Source organism: Platalea leucorodia (assembly GCF_965183815.1).
Source record: "Platalea leucorodia genome assembly, chromosome: 5".
Taxonomy (NCBI): domain Eukaryota; kingdom Metazoa; phylum Chordata; class Aves; order Pelecaniformes; family Threskiornithidae; genus Platalea; species Platalea leucorodia.
Window position 1 is genome coordinate 94725887 of NC_138827.1, and position 24153 is coordinate 94750039.

The window sequence follows — 24153 nt, forward strand, 5'->3', positions numbered from 1 at the left end:
GCCTAACTAGTCTTACAATATGTTTAAAAGGACCCTTTTAGAAGAAATGGAGTGGTTTAGTTATCCATATTATACTTATGTCCTGCAACTCTGTCAAATTAAAATGTAAAACAAAATTAAGCCATTTCTCAGTATTCCCTAAAATTATATTGTTAATAGGTAATGAAATTATTTTGTAACACAGTATTTACTTTTATGTTGCTTCAGTAGCATAGACAGACTATTGCATTTTCATGAAGCAGAACAAAATGGAAACTCAGATGTCCGGCTTTCTTGTTAACACTGAAATTCTTTACAGTCTTAGATTCTGCTTTTAAGTGTTCCTTCGCTTTTCTGTTCTTTTTGAATCAAGTTAGTGTACCTGTGTTTCTATATAAATCGCCCTGAGTAATATATATATCGAGTTTTCAGACACCATTTGGTCAGATTCTAATAATCTCTCCTGGGAGCCGACACCAACTTCCAGCAGCAGGTCGTACACTGCAGATTAGAATAATAAAACACATGCTGCTGCAGCTTCAAAAAAAAAAGAAAAATAATGCAAGTCTGTCTTTATCAAGCTGAAGAACGATGCTTTGAGACATCTTAGACGTCTTGTCCCCCAGACAGAGCTTTCCTTTTCTTTATATAAACACGTAAATCCAGTCACTTCTGGGTTTTCCTTCTTTTAAACAGAGAATGTGCCATTGCAAAGATTTTGTTCCAGATTCCACATTTCTTTTTGTCCTTACAGTAATGCAGTGTTACTTAATTGACCAAGATAGAAAGCTGGCATTTCACAAATTTGAATTGAACTATAATATATCTTTATTTACACAACGTAGCATTTTTTTCCTGTTTTGAAATAAAAGCAATATATTTCATTTTTTCCGTATAAAAGTGGTTGGTTTGATTTTTTTTTTCCAAATTCTTTGTGTAAAGGTAAACTAGACAAATGTCTTGAAACTTAAAGAAAAACACTGGCTTAAGAAGAAACTGATATTTCTCCTCCCGATTAGCATTGTGTTAAGGTATCTGTCAGTGTAATACAGATAAATTATATATATCTTCCTTACAATTCACTATTCTTTATTATAGCATTCCCACTACAAATCCCAGGTGGATTAAGACTTGTCATATTTGACCTCCTTGGTTAAAGGCAATCCATTGCATAATGATTTTTACACTATTCTGTAAAATGAACAGTTCCACATGCATAAAAGCTAGCAGGAATCAACATCTCCTGTTTCTTTCTCCGACCTTCAACAACCCTATTCTCTGCAGAAAAAAACAACAGTTTTACTAATTTATAAGCACCATGCAGACACAGGCAGTCTAGAGAGAAACCTCTTTAGCAGTCGCAAATAAAAAACACGAGAAAGCTTCCACAAAGACAGAAATTCTGAGAGCCCAAAAGAAAAAAAAAGAGAAAAAAAAAAAAAAAAAAAGAGGTGTGAAGATTTAAAATATTCCCAATACTCACTGAAAGCAGCCACTGCAAGAGCCAGTGTGACAATAATGGAGACCCAGGAAACCCACAATGCCTTCTTTCTGTAGCTTTGAGCTTCATGAGGTTTTAGCCTTGTACTGCTTTCTAGTAAACCTGATAAGCAATAAGCAAAGAGGGTATGAACAATACATTGCTCCTTTTAAAAACACAGCTGTGTTAGTTCAGACCTAGATCACATATTTACATTCTATATTACATATAGAATCAATACAGAATCAAATCCTGCTCACGTTGTTAAGGTTAAGTGAATGAAGCCACCAGAAACACATGAATAAGCAAGGACAGCACATACAGGTTGTTTTGACTTCACATAGAAAGACCCACACATCAGTCACTTAAAAAGAGCACTGCAACTGTAGGGCAGCTACAGAAATTCACATCACTTACATTTTACACCCTTTCTACACAAGAAAGGGCTCAGTCCTGTACTCACTCAGATCAAAACTCATTTCAGCACTTCAGGATCCTGAACATAATTAACATAGGAGAAAAAACTCATGTCCACCAGTCTCTGCGAAATAACCTACTGATGCACAGGAATATACTGCACATATTGAGCATCAAAGTAGAAGCAGGAATACTTTAGCATCAAAGCTATCAAAGTTGAAAAAAAACTCTTGAAGCATAATGCCCTTCATGTGAGGTAAGAATATATCCCATCTAGAACTAACTGAAGAACCAATTCTGTCCTTATTGCAATCAGCATGGAAGTCTGTTTAGTGCAAGGGAATGGGATTGCTTTCTCTCTCTTTTGATACTTTCAATTTATGGAAGTCTTTTGTCCACTCAAATCACAGAGAAGAATTCAGGTTAAAAATAAAGAAAATAACAACATTCTTTGGTTTTCATTCTCTCAGTCTGAGTCTTAAGCCACTTTTAAAATGCATTCAGAATTTAACATATTTGCCTTCTGTTTATCCCATCCAGATTCTTTTGTGCTTAATATATTCATCTAATTTGAAACATACATTCTTTTTCACCAGCAAGTTCCAGCTCAAATCTGCTGAACTGGAGAGAACACCTGATGGCTTTTAACTCTCTTAATGAACTACTCCACAAAATGTGGGTGGTTCTTCTCAGATGATGATCACTTTTCAGAGGGACTTGCCTGCACCGAATGCACTGAACTGGGGCATGGGTTTCATTGCACGACCTTTCAGTAGCTGGTCTAATGCTGTAGACAAAGGGTTGAGAACAGGGACTCTGGCAGACTCAGCAGCAGATTAAAACCTAACAGCTGAAGCTGTTACTACCCTCACCTTACCCAATTTTCTCTCTGATGACTATTGCCACTTTTGAGGCAGGGACACCTGATCCGGTTATCAGTATACTCCTGAATCCACACCGTGTTTAACCAAGTTTATTAACGTTAACACATATTAATTTCAACTGACTGTAATATACTGGCTGAAAACGGCAATGGTTTTGGAATCAATCTATGCCTCAGGGGCAGCACTGTGTCAGCAGAGGGGCAGGCATCCAGGGATGGTAACAATTCGAGCCACCAGATTTTATTCTGCCATTGAAGCCTGTCAAAATTACTGGTTCTAATCCAGGCATAATTGATGGGCTTCAGGCTGTCTTGGAAAAATTCTTCATGCTTTTTTCACCTCAATTACAATAAAGCAGAGAGAGTTTCTTTATGGTAGTTCAGAAAGCCACCGTGAGAATTTCATGCTTGCACTGTGTTTTTAGAAAATTTAAAATATTACCTCACTTTTGTGCTACACACTCCCCTCTTCATGAATGGAAAAGAATTTGCAAACTTGCATGCAGGAGAATTACTAGGCCCTATACTGAAATGATGTCTGTTTCTTATTATGTGTGTTCTTTGTCTGTTTAATACACGAAAACTACCAGATGACAACTCTGAAAGGTTTGAGCCTTTTACTGATAGTACTGCACAGCTATTTCTCACATAGCCCGCTTTCATTTGCGTGAAGGAATTTCTTTTTCCCCCAACGTTTGGCCTATCTTCTGCCACTACAGGTAACGATGCACAGTTTAATTGCTGTCTGATATGAGGTAATTTAACAATACATCTTGAAATATAGGACAGATTTCTACTAATGTAACCATAGAGAAAACCCATCTTCTCATGTTTTGTGTGTTCGCCCCTCCTACCTCCTGCCCAAACCAAGGATTTTAAATTATGGCCCAAATCTTGTTGGAATGTAAAGCAAAGCAGGTTTTCTTAGCCAATTTTGATTCTCAGTATTTCAAACCTCAAATAAACACGGATCAGAATGACAGACATCCTCACCTGTTTCTTTCTTTAAAGTCATCCTATAATTCATGGCTACAGCTCACTATTACCTGGGAAGACCAACATACACAGTTGATACTTACAAATCAAATAATATCCTAATTACATTGAGAAATTAGTAATAAGCCCCACAGCTAGTGCAGCACTGCTGATTACTATTCACATGTCAAGCACGTGTCCAGTATGACAGACACTGCAATCCTTATAAAACTGAACCACTTCTGCCGTGTGTGTGTGTGTGTGCGTTTGTCTCTCTCTCTCTCTCTCTCTCAAAATGGCTGGCATATTCTAGCTGTCAGAGATGTGATCCCTTCCTTCCTAAAATAATTCAAATAAATTTTCTGTATTTACAATTTTCATCCCTGAGAAAGATCATATTGTTCTTACAAGTGTCCTAGGGGACAGCACACAAAAATACACACTCATTCACGTGACTACCAAGCCCATTGCATGAAAATTATTTAGAAGCAACAACAGCTCATTAATGTACACGCAACGACATAATTCACAAGGTAAACCTCCATATTTTTTCCACTGACCATACGAAAACAAGGTTTAAACATCCACAGGAGGCTGAAAGATAATCTTTCAGTATGACCTGCATTGCTACAAAAATAAAAAGCTAGTATCTATTGATAAAATTCCTCCGCCCTGAAATTAACATACTGAGTAATTTTATTGCCATTAATTTATTTAACACATAGACATCCTTAAAGTAAAGAAAAGATGACGAACTGGTTAAATCCACTGGATTTTTACTTTATCTTTCAGTACCTTCATATATTAACAGATTTTCTTCCCATAAAAAAATCATAAGGAGAAAAAACCTGCCTAACAGTTGCAGAACACAAGCTTGGCATATTTGTGAAGTGATTCTAGGATATTCTTTACCATATGCTGACTTACCAGAAGTACTTTTCTATTTGGCTAAGGGATCATTTTAAAATGTCAAGTTAGAATTTGTGGAAGAGATAAGGCTAATAGAAAAATTGTTCACCTAAGATGTTAATTTAAGGACCCCATCCACAAAATTATCACTGATTTTGGATCTGGCTCTTAAAGAGCAAATGTCTTGTTCCAAAATTTAGGGTTAGTTTTTATTTTTAGCAAACATGGAAGCATCATCTCTATAACTGGATCTGCTATGATTCATTGGAAAGGATCATAAGAAAAAGTACAATCTAAAAGGACAGACTGTAACAATTTCAACAGGGACAACCTGCAAAAAGCATACCAGATTTTCCTCTACAATGCCTGGAAATTATCCTGGTAGATGGAACTGATGACTATAGGAAAGGCTAAAAGAAAGCTACTGCAAGAGCAATAGAAAGAGCATGAAGGCAGAGAAGGAAATAAAATCAGCAACTTTAGTCTCATCTCCCTCCTAGAAAGAGATATGGTTAGGTACAACAGACACACTTTCTTTTTGAAATTAACCTTAATACCAAAAGGGCCAGCTTTCATCTTTAGCTCTGTCATACTGGGCACAAATTAACCATTTCTGTAATCAAACTTCCATGTTTGAACCATAATAAAAATTCCTGATTCCCATTATTTAAAACTGACTGAAGCCTCAAATTGCCCTCAGTCACAATGCCTGCCCTCCACCATTGGCGGTGACAGTGAGGGTACCCCTGGAAAAAGGACTGCCCGCAGCCCCACCATGACTGAAACCTGTCAGGGAAGATGGTGACTGCTCTTCCCCCTTACTTCTCTACTTCGGGTCTAGGATTTATGAGCAGGCACAGACATTTGGAAAGCTGGGGAAAGAATGGGAGATACAGGGGTTATGTGTAGGATGGGATGAAGACTGAGAACACAAAAGGGACTCTGGCTTGCTGAAAGCAAAAAGAGAAATAAAAGGCAACAGAGAGGCTAAGGAAAGCCTATACATGAAATAAAAAAAATGGAGACAAACTGAAGAGGAGCCTGGAGGCGTTGTGGAGGACAGGGCAATGGGGAGGGTTAAAATGGCAGCTGCCTTTATGGGCAGCAGGTAGGCGAGTGCCTCACACACCATTAACAGATGTCCGAAATACGTGTGCTCCACATTAAAGAGCAACAGGGTTTGGAAGCAGGCAGCTCCCCATCCCTGGTTAGATATTTAGGCAAATAATAAAAAATTAGTTATGTGGAAGTCTATTATAGGGGAAGGGAGACAAGGAGTAAGGTAAGTGCCCAGACTTCGCTACCCAGCCTGGGCTGTAGCGGACCGCCACAGAAACGCCCCGTTGTGCCCCTGCTCGCAAGGCGGCTGGCACAAGCCCCGCCGGCAGGTAGCCTCAGCGGCGAGCAAACCTCCGGCACTGCCTGCCCTTCCCGGGAGCCGCCCGGGAGCCCCCGCCGCCACCTGCGCCCCTCGGCCCGGGCCCTGCCCCTCGCCTGTGGAGCGGCAGCGGCGCCATGTGCCGCCGCCCGCCGGCACCCGCTGCCCCGCCAGGCAGGCGAGTTTTCGGGCGAGGTGGGAACAGCCACGCATAGAGTTTATAAAAATATTTTAAAGCTGTCGCGGGGTGTTCGCAGGAGAACTCAAAAGGGGAAAGCTTCGAGGGCGGCGTGTTAAGCGAGTGCCAGCGGCGGGCTGCGGGGAGGCGGCCGGGGGCGCTGAGGCGGCGGCAGGGGCAGGGCGGGAGCGGGGCCTGCAGGCCCTCACCCCGCGGGAGGCCGGGGCTGCGGGGGGTGAGGGAAGAGCAAGGGGGTCCGGAGGAGACCGGGGCTGGGCGGCGGCGAGCGCAGAGCGGCTGCTGGGGGCAGTTAGGAGGAGGGCGGGAGCCGGTGTGGGGCTGCCAGGGCTGAAGAAGAGGGGGCGGGAAGGGCTGCTCTGGCGGCAGGAGGAGGAGGAGGGAGCGGGTCCGGGAGAGCGAGGCGTGAGGGAGCTGCAGGGAGGGTGCCGGCAGAGCTGGCGGGGTGGGTGTCAGGCGGGCCGGGACGGAGGGGAGGTGGTGGGCCATGCCACTGAGGAGGGCGGCGTGCGGCACGGCGGGTGCGGGGTGAGGGACGGGCGGGTGCTCACCTCTGTCCTCCAGCCCCTCGCTGAACTGCCCGCTCTCCCCGATCCGCAGCTGCTCCTGCTGCTGCTCCTCCCGGGGGGGCACCGGCGGGCTGGCCCCGGGGGGCTGCACGATGGCGGGGTCCGGAGTGGTGTCCAGGGGGGCAGCGGACGGCTCCATTTCTTGCGGGGCGGCGGGAAGCGGCTGGCGACTGTGGCAGCGAAGCGAGGAGCGAGCGGAGCATCCAGCCCGGGTGCGAGCCCGGGGAGAGGAGGAGACTCCGGCTCAGAGCATCAGGGAGACGGGAACAGGCAGCAAACAAACTCCTCCGGCTGCTCCCCGCCAGCCGCTCCCCGCGGCCGCCTCATCACTAACCTCGCCGGCGGCGGAGGGGGGGGCAGGTGGGAGAGCGGTGCCGCCCCCCCGCGCTGCCCTTCCCCTCCCCGCCCCAGGGAGCACCGACGGCGGCGGGAGCGGCGCCCGGCTCCGCAGCGGGGCGGGGGCGGCAGCCGGGGCCGGAGCCGGAGCCGGGCGGCAGCTCGCCCCCGTGCGGAGCGGCCTGTGAGGGGACTGCGGGGGCAGGAGAGGGGGCGGGAAGGGCTCCGGTGAGTCGCCCTCAGGGGCTCCTCGCCCTCGAGAGCCCGTAGGCAGCTGCGAAAGGTGCGGCGGGACCTCGGGCTTGAGGTGCGTCCCCGGGGCCGGCCGAGGGAGCGGGAGGCCCCTCAGCCTCCCCTGGCCATGGCGGGCTCTGCTTTCCTCCTCCTCCGGGTACCCACTCTCTCAGGGGGAAGAGTTGTCCACTGACTGTCCAAACCCGGAGCCTCGCCGCAGCAGAGCAGGAGGCAAACGCCTCACGCCGCTCCCGGGGGCGGCGGGTGCCGGCCCGGTGGAACACGGCCCCGTCCGCCTCGCCTCCCCTCGCACAGGTGAAGACCCAGCGCTACCCTTTGCTGGGGGATTTGCTCATTCTCCATCCACCGCAGCCCTTTTTTGGGATCAGAGCCGAATCATCACACGTACACACCTCTCAAACCCCCGAGCGCTGATGTCTTGTTACGCTGACAATTGGTTTTACCAATATTAGCCTAAAAACTGTCCTAGAACATACAGCAATCTCATGCTGAAGCATGGGAATAGAGCTGGAGACTTGCTGGCCTTCAGGGCCGTTCTCGGTTCGCTCACCTGCCGTTCCTAGGGCTGCAGAAGAACGCAGGGAAAAAACTTAAACCTTAGGAGAACAAAAATGTAAAAAAAAAATGAAAAATTTTACTGATAGATCTGTGCTAGAGCTGGTTTCTTTTTCTTCTCTGGTTTCTAGTGACTAGATAGAGAGGTGCAAATAAACAAAAGCATTTTCTGTGCTAGCACAGTCTCCCAGTTGCATGCTTACTAGCATGCAGATGAGTTTTGAAACTGCATTGTGTCTTGACTTGAATCTAGGAAAATATCAGAAGACAGTTAGACATTTGCAGCCCAGGCCCTCAGCTGATACGTATGGCTATAATCCCCATTTAAGTTATATGAAGATCAGGTTGCCTTTCTCTTTTGAGAAATTAGCAAATTTGGGGCCAGCAGGAAAATAATATTTATGCTAGCATTGGGACATGATTTTATAAGCTGTCAGAACCTTACCGATGTCAGCCTTAAAAAAAGTTTTGCAGTAGTTTAGTAGTACCTATTTGGGAATGGTTAGTGAAACATTACTACTAAAATGTCTTAATTTTTAAAAAATGCCTCTTAATGCTGTATGCTAATCTTCAAAATCTTTTCAGCTGTATCTTAAAGCATTAATTATTTGAAAAAGTAAATATAAGTGAATGTTAAGGTAAGTGACACAAAATATTGTTTTAGAAACTGATTGGCATTCTAGCAACCTTGTGGAGTGGAGATCGCTGTTCTGGTGTGAGGGATTGATGTTTGCTTTTTACCTAATCATGATTTCTTTGTGTATAGTCTGTCATACCTACTATATGAAATGTTTTTGAAGTCTTCATGCGTCTTGACTAAATTTCATCTTCACCCTTAGCTGTCCCACTCTGCCTTGCAATCCCAGAGCTCTCACTCTTCTAGTTGGATCGGCATTAATATGAATATAAGCAATGGCCAAAGTATTTTCTTTTCCCTCATGTAATGGATACTAAATTACAAAGTGTCTGTTCAATCTTAATGTCAGAAGAGGTTCTCATGTGCATAAGCTAACACAAGTGAGTTCTTTTGAGGGAAGTGTTCGTTTTTGGGTTTGGGCTGAGTTGGGAGGGGTTGGAAACGAGTGACTCGGTAAAACAAATATGGTTATTTTCTTTATGGGCTGTTTATTAAGCTCTGGCGACCTTGAACCTGCGAGACAGGAGAGAAGATCTGCATGTGTATGCATGTGAGAGATGAATGAAAAGTAGAAAATACTTACATTTTGTTACTTGCCATAAATAATAGATTGTCATGTCTCTCTCTCACTTAAAATGTGTTTGTAAAGTGGGAATCCTTAAATGAAGAGAACCCGTTTTGTCACCTGGTCAGAGACAAGGGATTGGGGCCAAATCACTTTTCAGGACCTGGCAGGGATACAGAAACCTTTGGTGAGTCAGTCTGGAGAGACACTCTCCCGTGCAGAGTGCATCCAGTACAAGCCATGAAGAGTCCCTTGAAATTGCTGCAATGGATATAACGCTCCCTAATGCAATTATTGCAGGATTCTTCCTCTTCTAGGGAGATAAGTCCATATCTGATCCATTCCAGCAGGAACTTTCTTATTCCTTGCATAAATTAAAAATTTACTAGGGACCCTCATTGGACACTACCTCCTTTCTGTAAGTCTCTCTAAGCTATTTTGGTATTTTTACAACTTCCAGAAATCAACCCAAGAAGAAAGTACCTGGAGATTCCTAATTCCATTTCTTTAAAAGGGGGTGAAAGGGGTAGGTTTCCAAATGATTTGGCGGAAAACAGGAACTAGGGACACCAAATCACAAGTTTTAAAGTTTAACATGTTCCTTTTTCTTTTTTTGAGTTGTTCTCAATTGCTGTTCTTACATAACGCTGTGTCTGGCAGGGGCTGCAGCTGTCTGTATTTGTATAAATGCTATAGTGTTCAGGCTATAGCAAAGAATATGAGGCTTGCAAAGAGTATTATATTTTCTTTTAAATGACTCTCTTCAGTGCTTTCAAACATGGCCTCATGCGAGAATGGATATACTCTGCATTTAGCCAATACAAATTCAAAACATTAAGCAGATTCACAATGAAGAGCCTTTCGGATCAGACTATCATTTATATAAGCTAGCTACTAAGAAGCAAAAAGACTGCCATATCATAGCAGCTGGAAGCTGCTTTCCAGCATTGCCTCTTATGTCTCATGACACCTCTTTTACCCAAAGTATATTCCATTGGATAAAGACATAGGGCTAGGGTTTTAAAGATGTGGATCCTATTTTCCAACCCTGTTGGACTTCTTGTGTAGGAAGCCTGTAGGCAAAGTCAATGAAGAGGAAAAGGGCTGATCCTAATAGCTATATTATTATATGATTTTATTTCTTGGCCCCTCAAACCTCCTAATAGCTATATTATTATATGATTTTATTTCTTGGCCCCTCAAACCTCCTTTTGTTGGATATGAATAAGGAGAAGCCAAAATCAATTAAAAAAAAAAAAGAAGCCACATCTATGGATTAAATCTAAATAGACTGATGCCATCCCATATTCTTTAGCTGCTGCAAGATTAATACACACTTGCAGAACTTGTTCTCAGCTGGAACTGCCTGTAATTTCCATAATATTTTGACTTCCAGAGGAAGGTGATTCCAAACAGGATAGAGGTCTCTTGCACCACAGCAACCAGCGACGACAAAGAGAACTTCTCTTGCTTTATTTTGTCTGGATTGTCTGTGGTCTGGTTATGCTGTGGCTATTTGTGGTGGTTCTTTTCTTTCTTTCTTTCTGCACTTCCTCCTTCCTTCTATTGAATAAATGAAAAATATCAGTCAGATTTGAGATTCTTCTTCCAGGCCCACCCTAACTCTCAGCAAAGTCAAAGAAAGAACTTCAGTTATATTGGACAAAAATTGGATTAGGTCCATCATTTTATTCTTTTCCAAGGTAGGCATTTTCCTGAGGTAATAAGCAATCTCTTGACAGTAGGTTGGCCTACTTTTCTAAGTTAAAGTCCCCTTCTTTCACTTAAACATTATTCCCACACTACCATCAGCACCCGTTATAGGATGACAAAGTGTAGCATGGTGCAGAAAGGCAGAAAGAATGCAATGCTATTGCATCATGTAGAGTGAAAGTAGAACCAATGGATGACAATAACAAAACAGGTCCTGGTCCGTCAGTGAGGTAGTGGTCACTATATGAATGCAGAACATTCGTTATTCCTCTTCAGTCTATGTGGAGTTGAAATAAATCCATTTTCATCGTAAGCAAGTTTGGGTATGTTAGCATTATATGTTCATTTGTCATTCTAAAAATGAGAGCTGTATCTATTCTGGACTTTCTGGTTTTCCTTTTCTTTTTACCGCTACTGACTGGAATGTTTTCACTTGAATTAGCAGAACACAGTGGTGCATTCAGAGGCTCCTGAGAAGCAAGTTTTCTTGATTTCATCAATGTTAACTAGTCAATGTTCCATATTGACCATCATCTTAAGTGCAGCACTTAAATTAAGAGCACTCTTGCATATTTGGGAAGAGTTGGTCAGCTGGCCCAGTGATTATTTTTTAGTACGTTTAAAGGCATAAGAGCAAGATACTGTCACCATTCACCATTTTGTTTGCAGGATTGCATTTCATACACACACTGAACACAAAACTGCCTTTTTCTGGCCACAAAATACTATATTTGTCACTGGCATTGTATTGCAGTATCAGGGAGTGCTAGTGGAAGCCAGGGTGGTTTATTAGTTTGGTCTGTCAGATGTCTCATGCCTGACATTCAAAAGAAAACGCTCACTTCTTACTTTCATCAATATGCCTTTCGTGGAACTACAGCAGGAGGTAATGGCATCCCCATTCAGTTTTATGGGAGACACATCTGAAACAAAACCAAGTACCAGTCCAATTCTAAATGGACAGGCAGACACCCGTCCTGTAAAGGTCATCACTATAGATAGTCTTCGGTGTTACTCCTCTAGGACCAAAGTCTGAGACTGTTTTATCCTGATATTCCTAAAGGCAATGCCTTCAAGTAAGTGTTTATGCTGTTTAAATGCTATGATAATTTGCACTACAGCTACCATTTTGTGCCTGTTGTGTGGATGAGATGGTAAGGTACTTCAGATCATTCTTTGCTGTTTAGACACATGTCCTCAACTGAAATTAATGAATTAAATAAGTCTAGTGATGAAAACCTCTAGATTATGTATTTCACAGCTTTTTTTCATGAGCCTAATCTTTTCTTTTAATAGTCCCTTGACCATCTTGTGCAATATTTGCTACCATAGTTTTCTTTTACAAACAAATACAATTCAAGCTACATTTTGTAGCATGTTTTTTAACTTATTTTTTTTGTTTGCTGGCTTACTTGATGGTACAGAGGCAGAGGCAGATACATATTTTGCTGTTGTTTTGTAGATCACCTGTAGTCCTATAGCATGTTCAGTGGTCAACAGGTTGAGAAATTCTACACTAGGTTCTTTTAACTTGGTTGAGATACCTCTCAGCCTAGTATTAGGCACCCTATTTTTTTAATTTAAAATAAAACAATAATGATGATATTAGTACAACAATGCCACATTCATTTTTAAACTGCAGAGCACACTTAAATTATTATCCAACTTATGTAGGTCATTTACTGTTTTTCTCTTGCACTAGGTTAAATAGAGTTTAAATTGAAATCATCTCTCTTCTTGGCATTTTTAGACTGAATATTAACGTGGGTCAAAAATAATCAGAATGTTATTTTGAAAAAAGAGTATGATAATTCAGTATCTTTTCCTTCAGGCTATGAAAGAGTGCCTATAATGCGATTCCCAGAGAATACAGCATGCAGTGACCTTGGTAAGTAATTGATGACACCTCACATAAGCACCTACTCTTCCTCTGTATGATGTTGCAGGATCATATTTGCAAAAAATGCCCAAGCTAGCAAGAGCCACAAGCATTAATAAATTCCATTGTGGCAACAAAGGAATAAAAACATAGAATGCAAAATATGTCATCTTAAAGTGAGCAGAAGATCTTGAAAAAGATTCTTCACAGTGAGCATTTTCCATCTTGAAACTATTTTAAAAGCTGTTTTTAATTTGAGGTAAAATTGCTATGTAAATATGGGAAACCAAAGGTTTACCCACAAAAACTAAACTTACCATTTTGTTGGGAGTAACACTATGCAGTCATGCATGACTCTATGCCTCTATTCCAGACAATGTTATTTCTTTATATCACTGAAGACGTTTTGTTTCCAGTTTTTACGTAACTGAGTAAAACTGACTTATTTGACAGTGGCTTTATTTCATTGGTAATATTCACAAGTATTGAAGAGGAATGGAAGGGAAAATGAACTGAATTTTAAAGAGGTAGCAACTTGTTACTTAAGTAGTAATCCTCTTTTTTTTCTTTTTTTTTTTTTCCTGCTGCCCATGCTCTCTTCCCATGCTATGTGGAGAGATCTTTCTTCTTCCAGTGAGACTCTAACCATAGCCTAATAGATGACGTGAGTGTAAGCAGCTGAGATTTCATTTGTGCATCAAAGAGAAGAGGAAAAGAAAGCTAGGAAATTCCTAGGAAGCAAAAGTCAATATAATTTTGTAGTAAACTTATCCAATGACTTATAATTACTTGATGATAATTCCCATCCAAAAGCATCTTAACGACTAGACACTTCCAACATATTTGCATAACTTCATGTTTTCTCCCATATCTTTGCAAAAATTATTTTCCATTAAGTTTATATGATTAACCATGAGATGAAGTGAACCACAGAAATCACAAAACATTCTTTTTATTGTATACAGATTGGGTCACTTTTCCTATTGCCAAGCCAATGCCCATTCCTCCTGATGCACCTGTCTACCAAGGCCTTTTCCCAGCATGTCAGACCTAAGTTTTGTTGAGAAGACTCTATGCAAAAATAGACATATATTTGTTTCCTAGTCAGGTTAGACTCATGCATTTATGAAATATTCATCATTTATAAATTTAATCTTATGCATTAAAAAAAAAAAAAAGAGTCATAATCCCTACCTTGAAGGTGAGGATTTAATGAGAAAAGGGACTAGTTGCATTTACTTACGGGATTTGCCTGTGTCAGAAAAGGGATGTAATAGGTTTTATGGGGAATAGTGCCCAACTCGCATCTATTTTTCTCTTCCAGTATTTTAAACGCTAATTTGTGATTTGGGTTAATATATTATTCCTTGGCAATTAGTGTCATCAGCAAAAGAGTAATTTCTTTTTTTTTATCTTGCTGTATTCTTATCTTTTATCAATAGAGTATGTATAAGTATTTGAGGGAATGACCTTTCTACTAATCTATAGCAATAGTATTTATATTGCTTCTACTCTACTGGTAAGTAAGTACTCCACAGCTCACTTCTACTGTGAGTTGTTTGATAAACTGTATGATATGATAATATTTATGTGTTGTTTTGAATAGCTAATCCACATTGTTTAGTGAGTTGGAAAAGAATCTCTTATCCTTTTCTTATGCCAAGTGAATTGTAACTAGGATTCTGCACATTCCCACTTGAGTGTTTAGCTAGGATGATTATAGAAAGTGTTTGAAAAAAGAATGATAGCCACAGCCAAAATGAATATTTTACAAAACATGTTCTTCATAACCAGAAAACTTTACTTGTTCCATTGTGTGCCAGTTTTGTGGGTTTTTTTACATCTGCTCAAGCAGATGTTTGACACTTTAAATCATTTAACTCTTCTGGGTTTTGATGGACATCCAATTCCCACGTACCTAGCGGAACCTGTTACACACTTATTGTTTTTTGCTTGTTTATTCTTGTTTCTGCTTTTTTGCTGGAGGAAGTAGAATTAGTTTCCTGAGTCCTGGCAGGCAATTTGAGTTTCAATACTTTATTTTAATAGGAGATGCTGCAGGTAAAATCATGAAATTCTTCACATACTAATTTCTGGAAGAGGATTGGGTTAGGCAAAAATAATGGCAAATAATGGCAATAAAGCAGTTTTAATAGGTTTCTGCATCCTTTATTCTCATGATATATTCATTGTTTTTCATCCTCTTAAGTAAAAATTTCAGTGGGCAATCAGAAAAATAGGAGACAGTGACAATCTCTTTTGTAATTTTAAGAGAGTGAATCACATAATTCACGGCATTCTTCTTGTAAGAAGAAATGGGAGCCATTTTTTTGTGGAACTCAAACTCAAAGGTTTCTACTCTGTTGCAGCCAAGCCTTTCTCCATGTGCAGAAGTAGCAAAAGCAACGGATCTCTATTTGATCTAGCATGATGAAATACACTGTGAATATTGACATTTATCTATCCATAGTGAATACTGTCTGATCTGGATTTATATAAGATGGATAGGGTAGTCCGTTAATAAGCCTACTAAAACATTTATATTGCATTTAGTAGTGATACAGAGTTGCGCATGGCTATTAGCATTTGCCAATTTTACAAGGAAGAAGAGCATCTTTAGGAAATTGAAAAAGCACTTTTCTCTGTAGAATGAAGAGCGTTAAACACTCTTCACCTATGAATGTCTTTCTAAGCGACCAGTAAAATTCAAATTTAAAGGCAATGGAAGTTTGGAGTTTGAAATGTCAGTGAAATTGTGAACCTCTGCTGCAATAAAATTGTCCTATAACCAAAAAGGAAGAGGGAGATGTCAGTCATATAATTTAATCAGGTTATGATAAAATTCAATTTCTGCCTCTTTCAAATTTTCGCTAAAGCTGTTGATGGTGCCTAAAAGTAATAAAGGGACCGGCAGTCATATAGTAATACAGACAGCTTCCTCTCCACCATCAAGACTACACATATTTTCAGTATCGGGGTGCAGGGATGCTTCAGTAGCCACAGAAGTTTCACTTAACTTTCGCATCATTTTATTAGAAAATGTGTATTTTAAGAAGTTTTATTTTACTGATAAAGTTTATATGCTTGGATTCGTTTTGCTTTATCCATTGACTATCACTGGACTATACAAATTAGGTATAGTTGTACTTACAAACTTAGGCAAACTGAGGCAAGATCTGTAAAAAGAAGTAATATGTTTTATTAAACCAACTGGTGTCATTCATTTCCAACAAATATGCCCAGAAATTGCAGTTATCTGTACAGTCTTCATGACTTCAGGAAGAGTTTGTGCATCCAGAAATGCCTGATTTTTTCACTTGTGGGTTTAATTAAGAAAACTGTCCGTAGACTTTGTTGATGATTTGAACTGCTAGAACTGATGCAGCTGGTGTTGGAGCTCAGTTCCAGGTTTTGGTAGTTCAAGTCTGGAATTGTAGTAGAGTGTCGGTGCCTTGTCCACACCTGTACTCCATGCCATCCATGTCAGCAGCTGGTCAGATGAAGGTGAGATAAAGATGCAAGGGGGTAAGGTGACATGTTTTTTAATTAGCTGGACTTTTAACAAGTAGGCTATTGTTATAGCACAGACATGTGAAGAATATAAAGGTCTCACTGTGTCAGTTCCAGCCCCAAAATATTCTTACAGACCCACCGCACATTTCATGCACAAGAGGAGCCCGGTTTCTGCTCTTAGAGCAGTTGAAGCGCTTCTTACATCAGGCAATACTTGTCAGAGGTTATTAGTGCTTCAGTATAGTTGTTATTTAGTTATAAAATATATCTGGCTTTTTGCTTCTTGGCTCTTTAACTTACACTTGTCCAACTTTGCTATGCATCAGCACTATCTTGGCTCATTTGTTTGAACTTTGCATGGAGACTGAGAATTTGGACACCCACAGTCAGTTCATGTTTTTTCCATTATTCTTCTGTTCAAAATCTGTTTTACTTCTTCAATAGAATTGCTTGTTCTTCTTCTGTTTTCAAAACTGAAGAGGAAAAATAAGCAGCATCATAAGAATGGATAGCCTGAGCCAGTGGTCACAAACTCTGTCTTGAGAGGTTCAGATAGGATATTAGAAAAATATTCTTCACTATGATGTTAGTGCAGTACTAGAAGAGGTTACCGAGAGAGGTGGTGGGATTTTCCCCCTTGGAGGATTTCAAAATTCAGCTAGCAAAAAAAGGCACAGGTAACCAGAGCTGACCTGGTATAGTGGTGCTTATAGTCCTTCTCAGAGGAGAGAGTTGAACTAAATGATCTCCATAGGGTCCTTCAGGTCCACACTTTTATGATTCAACCAATATAAACATCAGGGGGTATGTAACTGTAAGCTTTTACCTACTAAATGATAAATTAAGTAATATTAAAACAGGTTGACACAAAATGTGCAGAGGTTTAGAGACAGTGCTCATTCAGGCCTAAGAGCAGGTTAATTCACCAATAAAGGCCAAGTGCTATGTTCTTATGAAGGATAAAATTCTGATGACTTAATCCTCTTGGATTGTTCCTTTCCTGTTGATTTTAGAAGGGCTATTAATGGAGTATATTACTTATCTGATACAGATAGTCTCTCTAGGCCCCTTATTCTACTCTAATCTTTTTATGACAAGCCTATTTCCTTTACCTCATGTAACTTTGATTTTTAGGCTCTTTTTTCACTGTTTCATTTTTTATCTATGGGCATAGAAAAGTGACCTTATAGTTACAAAGATGAAGATCATCATTAATTCTGAAACTCTCCAGAATTACAGGTTATTCTGGCTGATGTATCAATAAACTTCTTTGAATTGTCTCCTTTATCAGCTTGAAGTGTGTGTAATTCTGTTGACCAAAAATTTTAATTGCTAAATAAAATTAAGTTAGGAAAGAAAATCAAGAGCCTTCCAAGGTCTGTTTCACATCCTGCAATAATTATAAATACAAATTCACTGAGATTGTTTTGTGTATCTTAACTTTGAGGATAAAATATCTTTGGAAGATACTTAAATTTTGTGAAGATCTTTTTTCATGGAGGTTTTGAAAATTAAGTTATAGGTCTTTTGATTTAAATTTAATTCAGTATTAAAACTGCCAAGTGGTTGCAACACTAATTAGATTCATATCACATGGGCTATCTAGACAAACTTGTTGCATCTATACTTGTTGATTTTTCCACTAGATGGCATTATGCATTAACTGCAAGTTAATTTATGAGCTTAACTGTAATTGCACATGCTAAAGATTTAAAAAATAAGGAAAGATCTATTGTGCTTGCTCTTATTCTATGCAAGAGTGAAAGAACTGTGGCTTAAAAATCGCTTGACCTACTTCTACCTAACAGTAACCCAATCCATCCTTAATGCATCAAGTATGGATTTACTCAAAGTGATAAAGGAAGTCAGCCATGGCAGCAATATCTGATCCTGTGTGCAGTGCGCCTTTTAGAATAAAACTCTTCCAATCTTTTCTGCATTTAACATTTAAAGAGTGACTTCAGTGCTGCAAATTGCTTCCTTTCTGGCTACATGGCTTCAACTGAAGTGATAGGAAGTGTCCTAAGTAAAGCTGCAATGCTGAAGATTGCTTCTAAATGAAGAGCCTCATATGAGCATTTTTTATTTAGTAGCTAATTCAGGATAGATTATCAGAATAATTTATCACTGCAAGTTTAAATTTAGATATGCTGTTGTTTTCTCCACCCAGATGAAATGAACTATTAGTGATCCCTAACAAAATTATATGGTGCTTAAGCATGAGGTTTCTAGAACTTACGGTCCTGACCAGTCAAGCACCATCTGATGTAGAGCAAAGGTGTAATACCTTCAAAAGAACTGACTAGTGGGATTTTTGTTTTAATCCTAAGATTTGTGGTGACTAGCCAAGGAGAAATCAGCAGTCCCAGCAGCAAGAAGGCAATGGCAAGGATTTGGTACGTGAGAAGCAAGGAAGCAGCACTAGTGGTCTGGGGCGTGAAGAGGGAGGAAATTAAACAGGCAGATAGCAAAGCCAGAGGTGGAGGAAAGGAGGAACCACAGCGGGAGAAGAATGTGGTGACAGGACGGCCCAAATTTTTCATGCCAAGCTTGCTAATTTTTTTATGCATGCTAGTGTGTGTAGGTACATGGGCATTAATTTTAAATCTGTATTCTCTGGGAAAAGAGAAGAGGTGGTCCTTTGTTTTAAACTTGTCTTCCAGAAGTAGAGATACTATTCACAAAAGAGGGCTCATCAAATTGCTGATCAGATATGTATTATCTAGGGTACAATTCCCTGCATTCTGTATTCTGAGCTGGCCTTTTTCTTGATTGTTTATGTAGCATGTAAGAGGCTCCAGGCTGGAAAGAGGTAATCTAATATAATAACATTTAACTGTAAGAAGGGGTCTAGAATAGAAGCTGGATGAACCAGTTCAGTTAGCCTGGGCCAATGATGGAAAAGCATCCAAGGCCAAGAAAACATGTAAATATTAGCTTAGTATTAAACAAGTCTTTTAAATTCTCATGGTGGTCAAACACATAATAGAACAATAGTTAAACTTGTGTTTAAGGTTGTCTCTGAATTGGGTTTTTGCGAAGAAGACATACCAATGCCACTTGTAAAAACTTATCCAAAATTTTGCCATAAAGTCAGGCTGTTAAACTATTTGTGTTTTCTATTTCAAACTTTATTTTACTTATGCTACCCTCTGAGCTTTAATAAACTATAATTTTAATTGTCCTATGCAGTGCATGGCTGTAGATAATGCAATATATGATTCTTGGACATAGAAGTGTTTATGGTTTGTATTTGCCTATGATGGTCAATATGATTCAACTCTTTTGTAACACTGATATAAAAAATATGTCACGATACCTGCCTTCTACCACAATGCTATTAGGCTTTTTGGAATCCTAGGTCAGTAGGGTGGGTGTCAGGAAATTTTGGACAGGCACGCATCTTTTGCCAACACTAACCTCTCCTTTCTTAATCCCCCAGCTCATGTTACAGAGGCCAGAATCTGCTCTCAGGGACATCGCTGTATGATGGAGACTATAGCACAAGTTAATGCTGAGGTATGGGACCATTTATTTATTCCAACCAATTCAGGCTCGCACTCTGCTCTTGTGAGATCTTGCGTTTACCTGGGGTTTTTGCTCTTCTCTCATTTTTTGTTATGAACAGAGGGAGGCACCACCAACTAGGGAGGTGGGGTGCCTACGTTTGGAATTGCAGTAACATCCTGCAATAGTATCTGTACTTTTAGTCAGTGACTAACAGCCAGGCTGTGAAGGAAAGAGAAGGCAGGAGCAAATACTTGGCAACTGGCTCAGTAGGGGATCCTCTTTCATTCCTGGCAGCACAGGTCTTGATGAACTCGTGATTCCACTGGACCTAACTATAGGCATCCAGACATTGATGTCTGACTATTATTTCTGGTTCCCAAAGGGCAAAATATACTTGCAGTGTGCATGGCTTTTGGGGTGGGGGGGGAGAAAAAAACAAAAAATCCAAAACCAAACAAGCAACAAATCAATAAAAGAAATAAATATGAAGTCGCTGTGGGAACACAGCAGAGGGTCCATCTTGCTGTGGTAGCCCTCCTTTGCTATTTCCTGGCCAGCTCCCTAGCAAGCAGGTGAGTGTCTGAAAGAGGCAGTACACACGAAGTATAGTAATACAGGTGAGAATGAAACAAATTCTGAGATTTTGAGTGAACTATAGAGAACCACATAAAAACAGACTAATTTAAGAAGTCATTTAACTATATTTCCCTTATATTGTTGAAGCACTTACAAACTGCAAGTATGGACTAGGATATAGTTCCACTGAATTAGAGCAACTGGTTTCCTTTTGTCACTTGAGATGAAGAGATTGAATGTAGGTTTTATTGGTTAGTAATATTAGAAATTAATTCTTGTTAATTGTGTTATTTGCTAATTTTTATAAGCACACGTATTCCGTTACTAGGATCCAAAACTTGACAGCTTCAGAAAAGGTATCAAATCTTATTAATATTTAGCAGATTTTCATATGGAAAAGGTTAGTGACAAGGACTTCCTTTATTATTTGTAAGTGGTGAGCATTTACTGGAAATCAACATACTAACCCTAGTATTTGAAGCATGTATTCTACGTTGTGATCCAAATGGTAGTGCTCCAAGCCCCCAGGAGATTTTAATGTATCCAGTTGTTTAAGGACATACAGTGGAGATGAGCAAGCATGTTAGAAAAATGGATATTTGAAAGCATGTATTTTCTTTCTGTTCCTAAAAATGCTGTATTACTAGAGACAAAGGAATTTTAAAAGACCCATTCACCAAACAATGAATTATATGAATGCGTGAAACATTTATTACAAATCCACTGTACTTAGCTGCAGTTCAACCCAGTTGTCCTTTGACATTGCAGCGTCAGCCACAAAATCAGACAGCACAAGCTTGCGTCACTTACCGCAGGCAAAATCCATTTCAATCAATATGAAATAAGTGCTCTATGTGTATATTGCAATCACTGTTTGGTGCTCCACTTAATGCACTGCAAATTGCAACCTGTAGTATTCACAATGAGCTGCACAAACATTATTAACAAATTTATGATTTATAATGCAGCTGTCTTTTTTGAGGCACCATACTGACATGGGCAATCAGACATAATCCAAAACCGGCACTCTAAACTGCCCTTGCATTTAATTACTGAACTCTGGGCAAAGTTTACCTGTAATTCCTCATTTAAATTGGTCTGTCTTTCCAGTGGCTCAAAACTACTTTTTGAACCATCACTTGATAGATCTCTTCTGAAACAGCTGGATTTCCTGGTGACTTCAGTGGGCTTTCTGTTGGGTTCAAAATGATTAATTATAATAGAGTACTTCTAGAACACCTGCAATATTTTTAGGTCATAAAAAAGTTAAAAAAAAATAATAGGTTGAGATGAGCGGCAATGTCCCGAAGGGGAAAATATATCTTGTTTAGGAAATGGCTTAGTTTATGACCTTCACACTCAGAAGAGAACACAGATGTTTTGATTGATCTGCAGTACAGTCCTGGCTGTAGCTGTGACCAAGAAAGTGCAAATTTCTTGATCTTTTTCAGCAAATAAAGAAAAAAAAAGTCAAGCAAATTAGTAAAGCACAGTTAAACACAGCCAGGAAGTCATGGATCTTTTTTTAGTAATTATGAAGAAGGTTGTTCATCCTGAGAGCATGTCGTTAAATTCCAAATACTGGAATTAAAAAAGAAAAAGACAGCACCTGCCTTTTCCTGAGAGTAAAACTAAGTATGATAGTTGAGAAAATAATTCAAGTTGTAATGTTAGTTCTACATACATCAGCAGTTGCATTGGATTAAGTCTTTTGTCTGGATTTTTTATGGCACAAATTGTAAATCAAAGTGCACCTTACAGGCTTCTCAGTGAAAAGAAGTTTGTTTTTTTTAAATGGATAACATGATTGTTTAGCTGTGACCATAGTATAAATTTACTGAATCATTTTGGAAAACACACGCTTTAAGAATGTAACTTGGTGGAGCTTTTATGCTTGCTAGAGCATGTGGAACCAAAATGACTCCTCAGTGGAGTCCCTGAGTTAGTGGTCTGGACTCATTCCACGTTGCTTTCAGTATAAATCTTGAAGCCATTCTTTCTGTGCTCTCTGTGTGCATATAATTGTTAGTAGAGCTTGTTGCATGTAAATATAAGCAAGACTGAGGTGAACACTCAGGTATGAATGCAGCGATTAGCATTTCCTTAACTTAGTGGTGCTACCAATTCCAGTGGTCTTACTGTGTTTTAAAGTTAAGGATGAATTTAAATATTTATTAGTGAACATGAATCAAAGCGTGTGTTTCCATTTAGAATGGAAGCCTCCCCAGGGAAGGCAAACTGAAGGTATCTTATTGGGGAAACAAAAATCTTTCTTAAAAAACATGGTAAAAATGTTAATGAGTAGCCTTCTAAAGGAGAAAAGCCAATACAAAGGGTAATATTCTTTCCTATTCCACTTGTGGAACTCACAGGCTAAAAGAAAATGATCAGAGCTGGTTGACTGAATTCAATCATGTTATAAGCCCACCAAATTCATTGAGTTTTCAGGTTAGTGATGGATTTGGCTTTGGGATAATAGTTATTTGTAAGAGTAACCAGGGTCTGCAAAACTTTTCTTTTAGTTGGAGCATTATTTCTAGAGGTGTTCTGTGTTACTAATACGCAGCCTTATGTTGCTTGGCATGGTTGGTTTACTAAAGTAATCCAAGTCCTAGCCACTGTCATGCTAGGACTTGAAATAAGTAGGCACGTTAACCATGTATGTTGTTGTAACTATGCTTATTTACCTGTTATGTAAATGTCTTGCTGCATATTTCTAAATGATTTGTTAGTCAAGAGCAGACTGAAATGCATAATCCCATTGCACATATCAAACTCTAAGCATTCGTCACTTTAGCTGAAGAGTAAAGAAATGATCAGATAATTTGGAAAGAAAATAGGTGCAAATTTTGCTGTCTGGTTAACACTTATTAGTCAGAATTTTGCAATTTGGATATCACTTTTCAGTCAAATTGCTAGGGAGCTTGTTTTGCCTAGTAATGCTTTTCTTGTGTTGAACAGTTACTCATTAAGTGATCGTAATACAATGAACTGCTGATAGGATATTCTGTAAACCTTTACTGAATAACAGTTCTGAGCCTGTGGAGCAGCAGCATGGCCTCTTCTGTGTTACAGAAATGTAGTCTGACCTGTAGCATCACCTTCTGATTCAACTGTAAATTCACTTGTAACCAGACAACACAGCAATATTTCCAGCAGTATTCATATTAGATTTGCTTCAAGTAATGCTAACCATCACGTAATCCTCCATAGTGCTAGTCTTCACTCAGGGACAACACCAGTGGGAGAGTATGAGTATCGTGACTATCTCCTTATAGTCTCCCAGCAACAGCCGGTGTTTTTTCCAACTGACAGCATTTTCTGTGAGATGTTTGCATTAAGGTGGTAATCATTAGGCCAAAAGTTTGCTTTGATTGCTGATATGGCTTCTGTGGAAGAAGCAGAAGGAATGAAAGCTTCAATATTTGAATCTTTCTTAATTCCTGTGATTATCTGAACTGTATTTTCACTCTGGTCCATAATTTTAATATCTTGTGGATTTCAAAAGAAACAATTTTGAGGCATAAATCTGATTTTCGAATTAAGGTATGTGGAAAAATAAATCCTGAAACTTAAAGACAGAAAAATATTTGTATCTGAACTCAGCAAGTGAAAGCAGGCTCCAGATAATCCTCTGTGGAGGCATTCCTCTGCCAAGCTCCCTCTTCCAGATGAATGAATAAATGCAGCTGCAGTACTAAAACCTAAACATTTACATCGTAAACATCTGCATAGTTGGAAAGGTCTTTGCTTTGGCATTCACCGCTGTAATCTACAGATATCAATATTCTTGCCTCTCAGAAACTCAATAAATGCATCATCAGTCTA

The 24153-nt window shown here is 39.8% G+C and overlaps 1 protein-coding gene across 1 annotated transcript in view; it reads right to left on the bottom strand.

Annotated features, from left to right (window-relative positions):
• TMEM163 (transmembrane protein 163) overlaps nucleotides 1–6925 on the bottom strand; it is a gene marked incomplete at both ends in the record, with an annotated part of 103547 nt that extends 96622 nt beyond the window's left edge. The window contains 2 exons of the mRNA XM_082312241.1: nucleotides 1463–1582; nucleotides 6769–6925. Coding sequence (XP_082168367.1) covers nucleotides 1463–1582; nucleotides 6769–6925 — 277 coding nt within the window. The remainder of the gene's footprint in view (nucleotides 1–1462; nucleotides 1583–6768) is intronic.
• Nucleotides 6926–24153: the final 17228 nt, after the last annotated feature.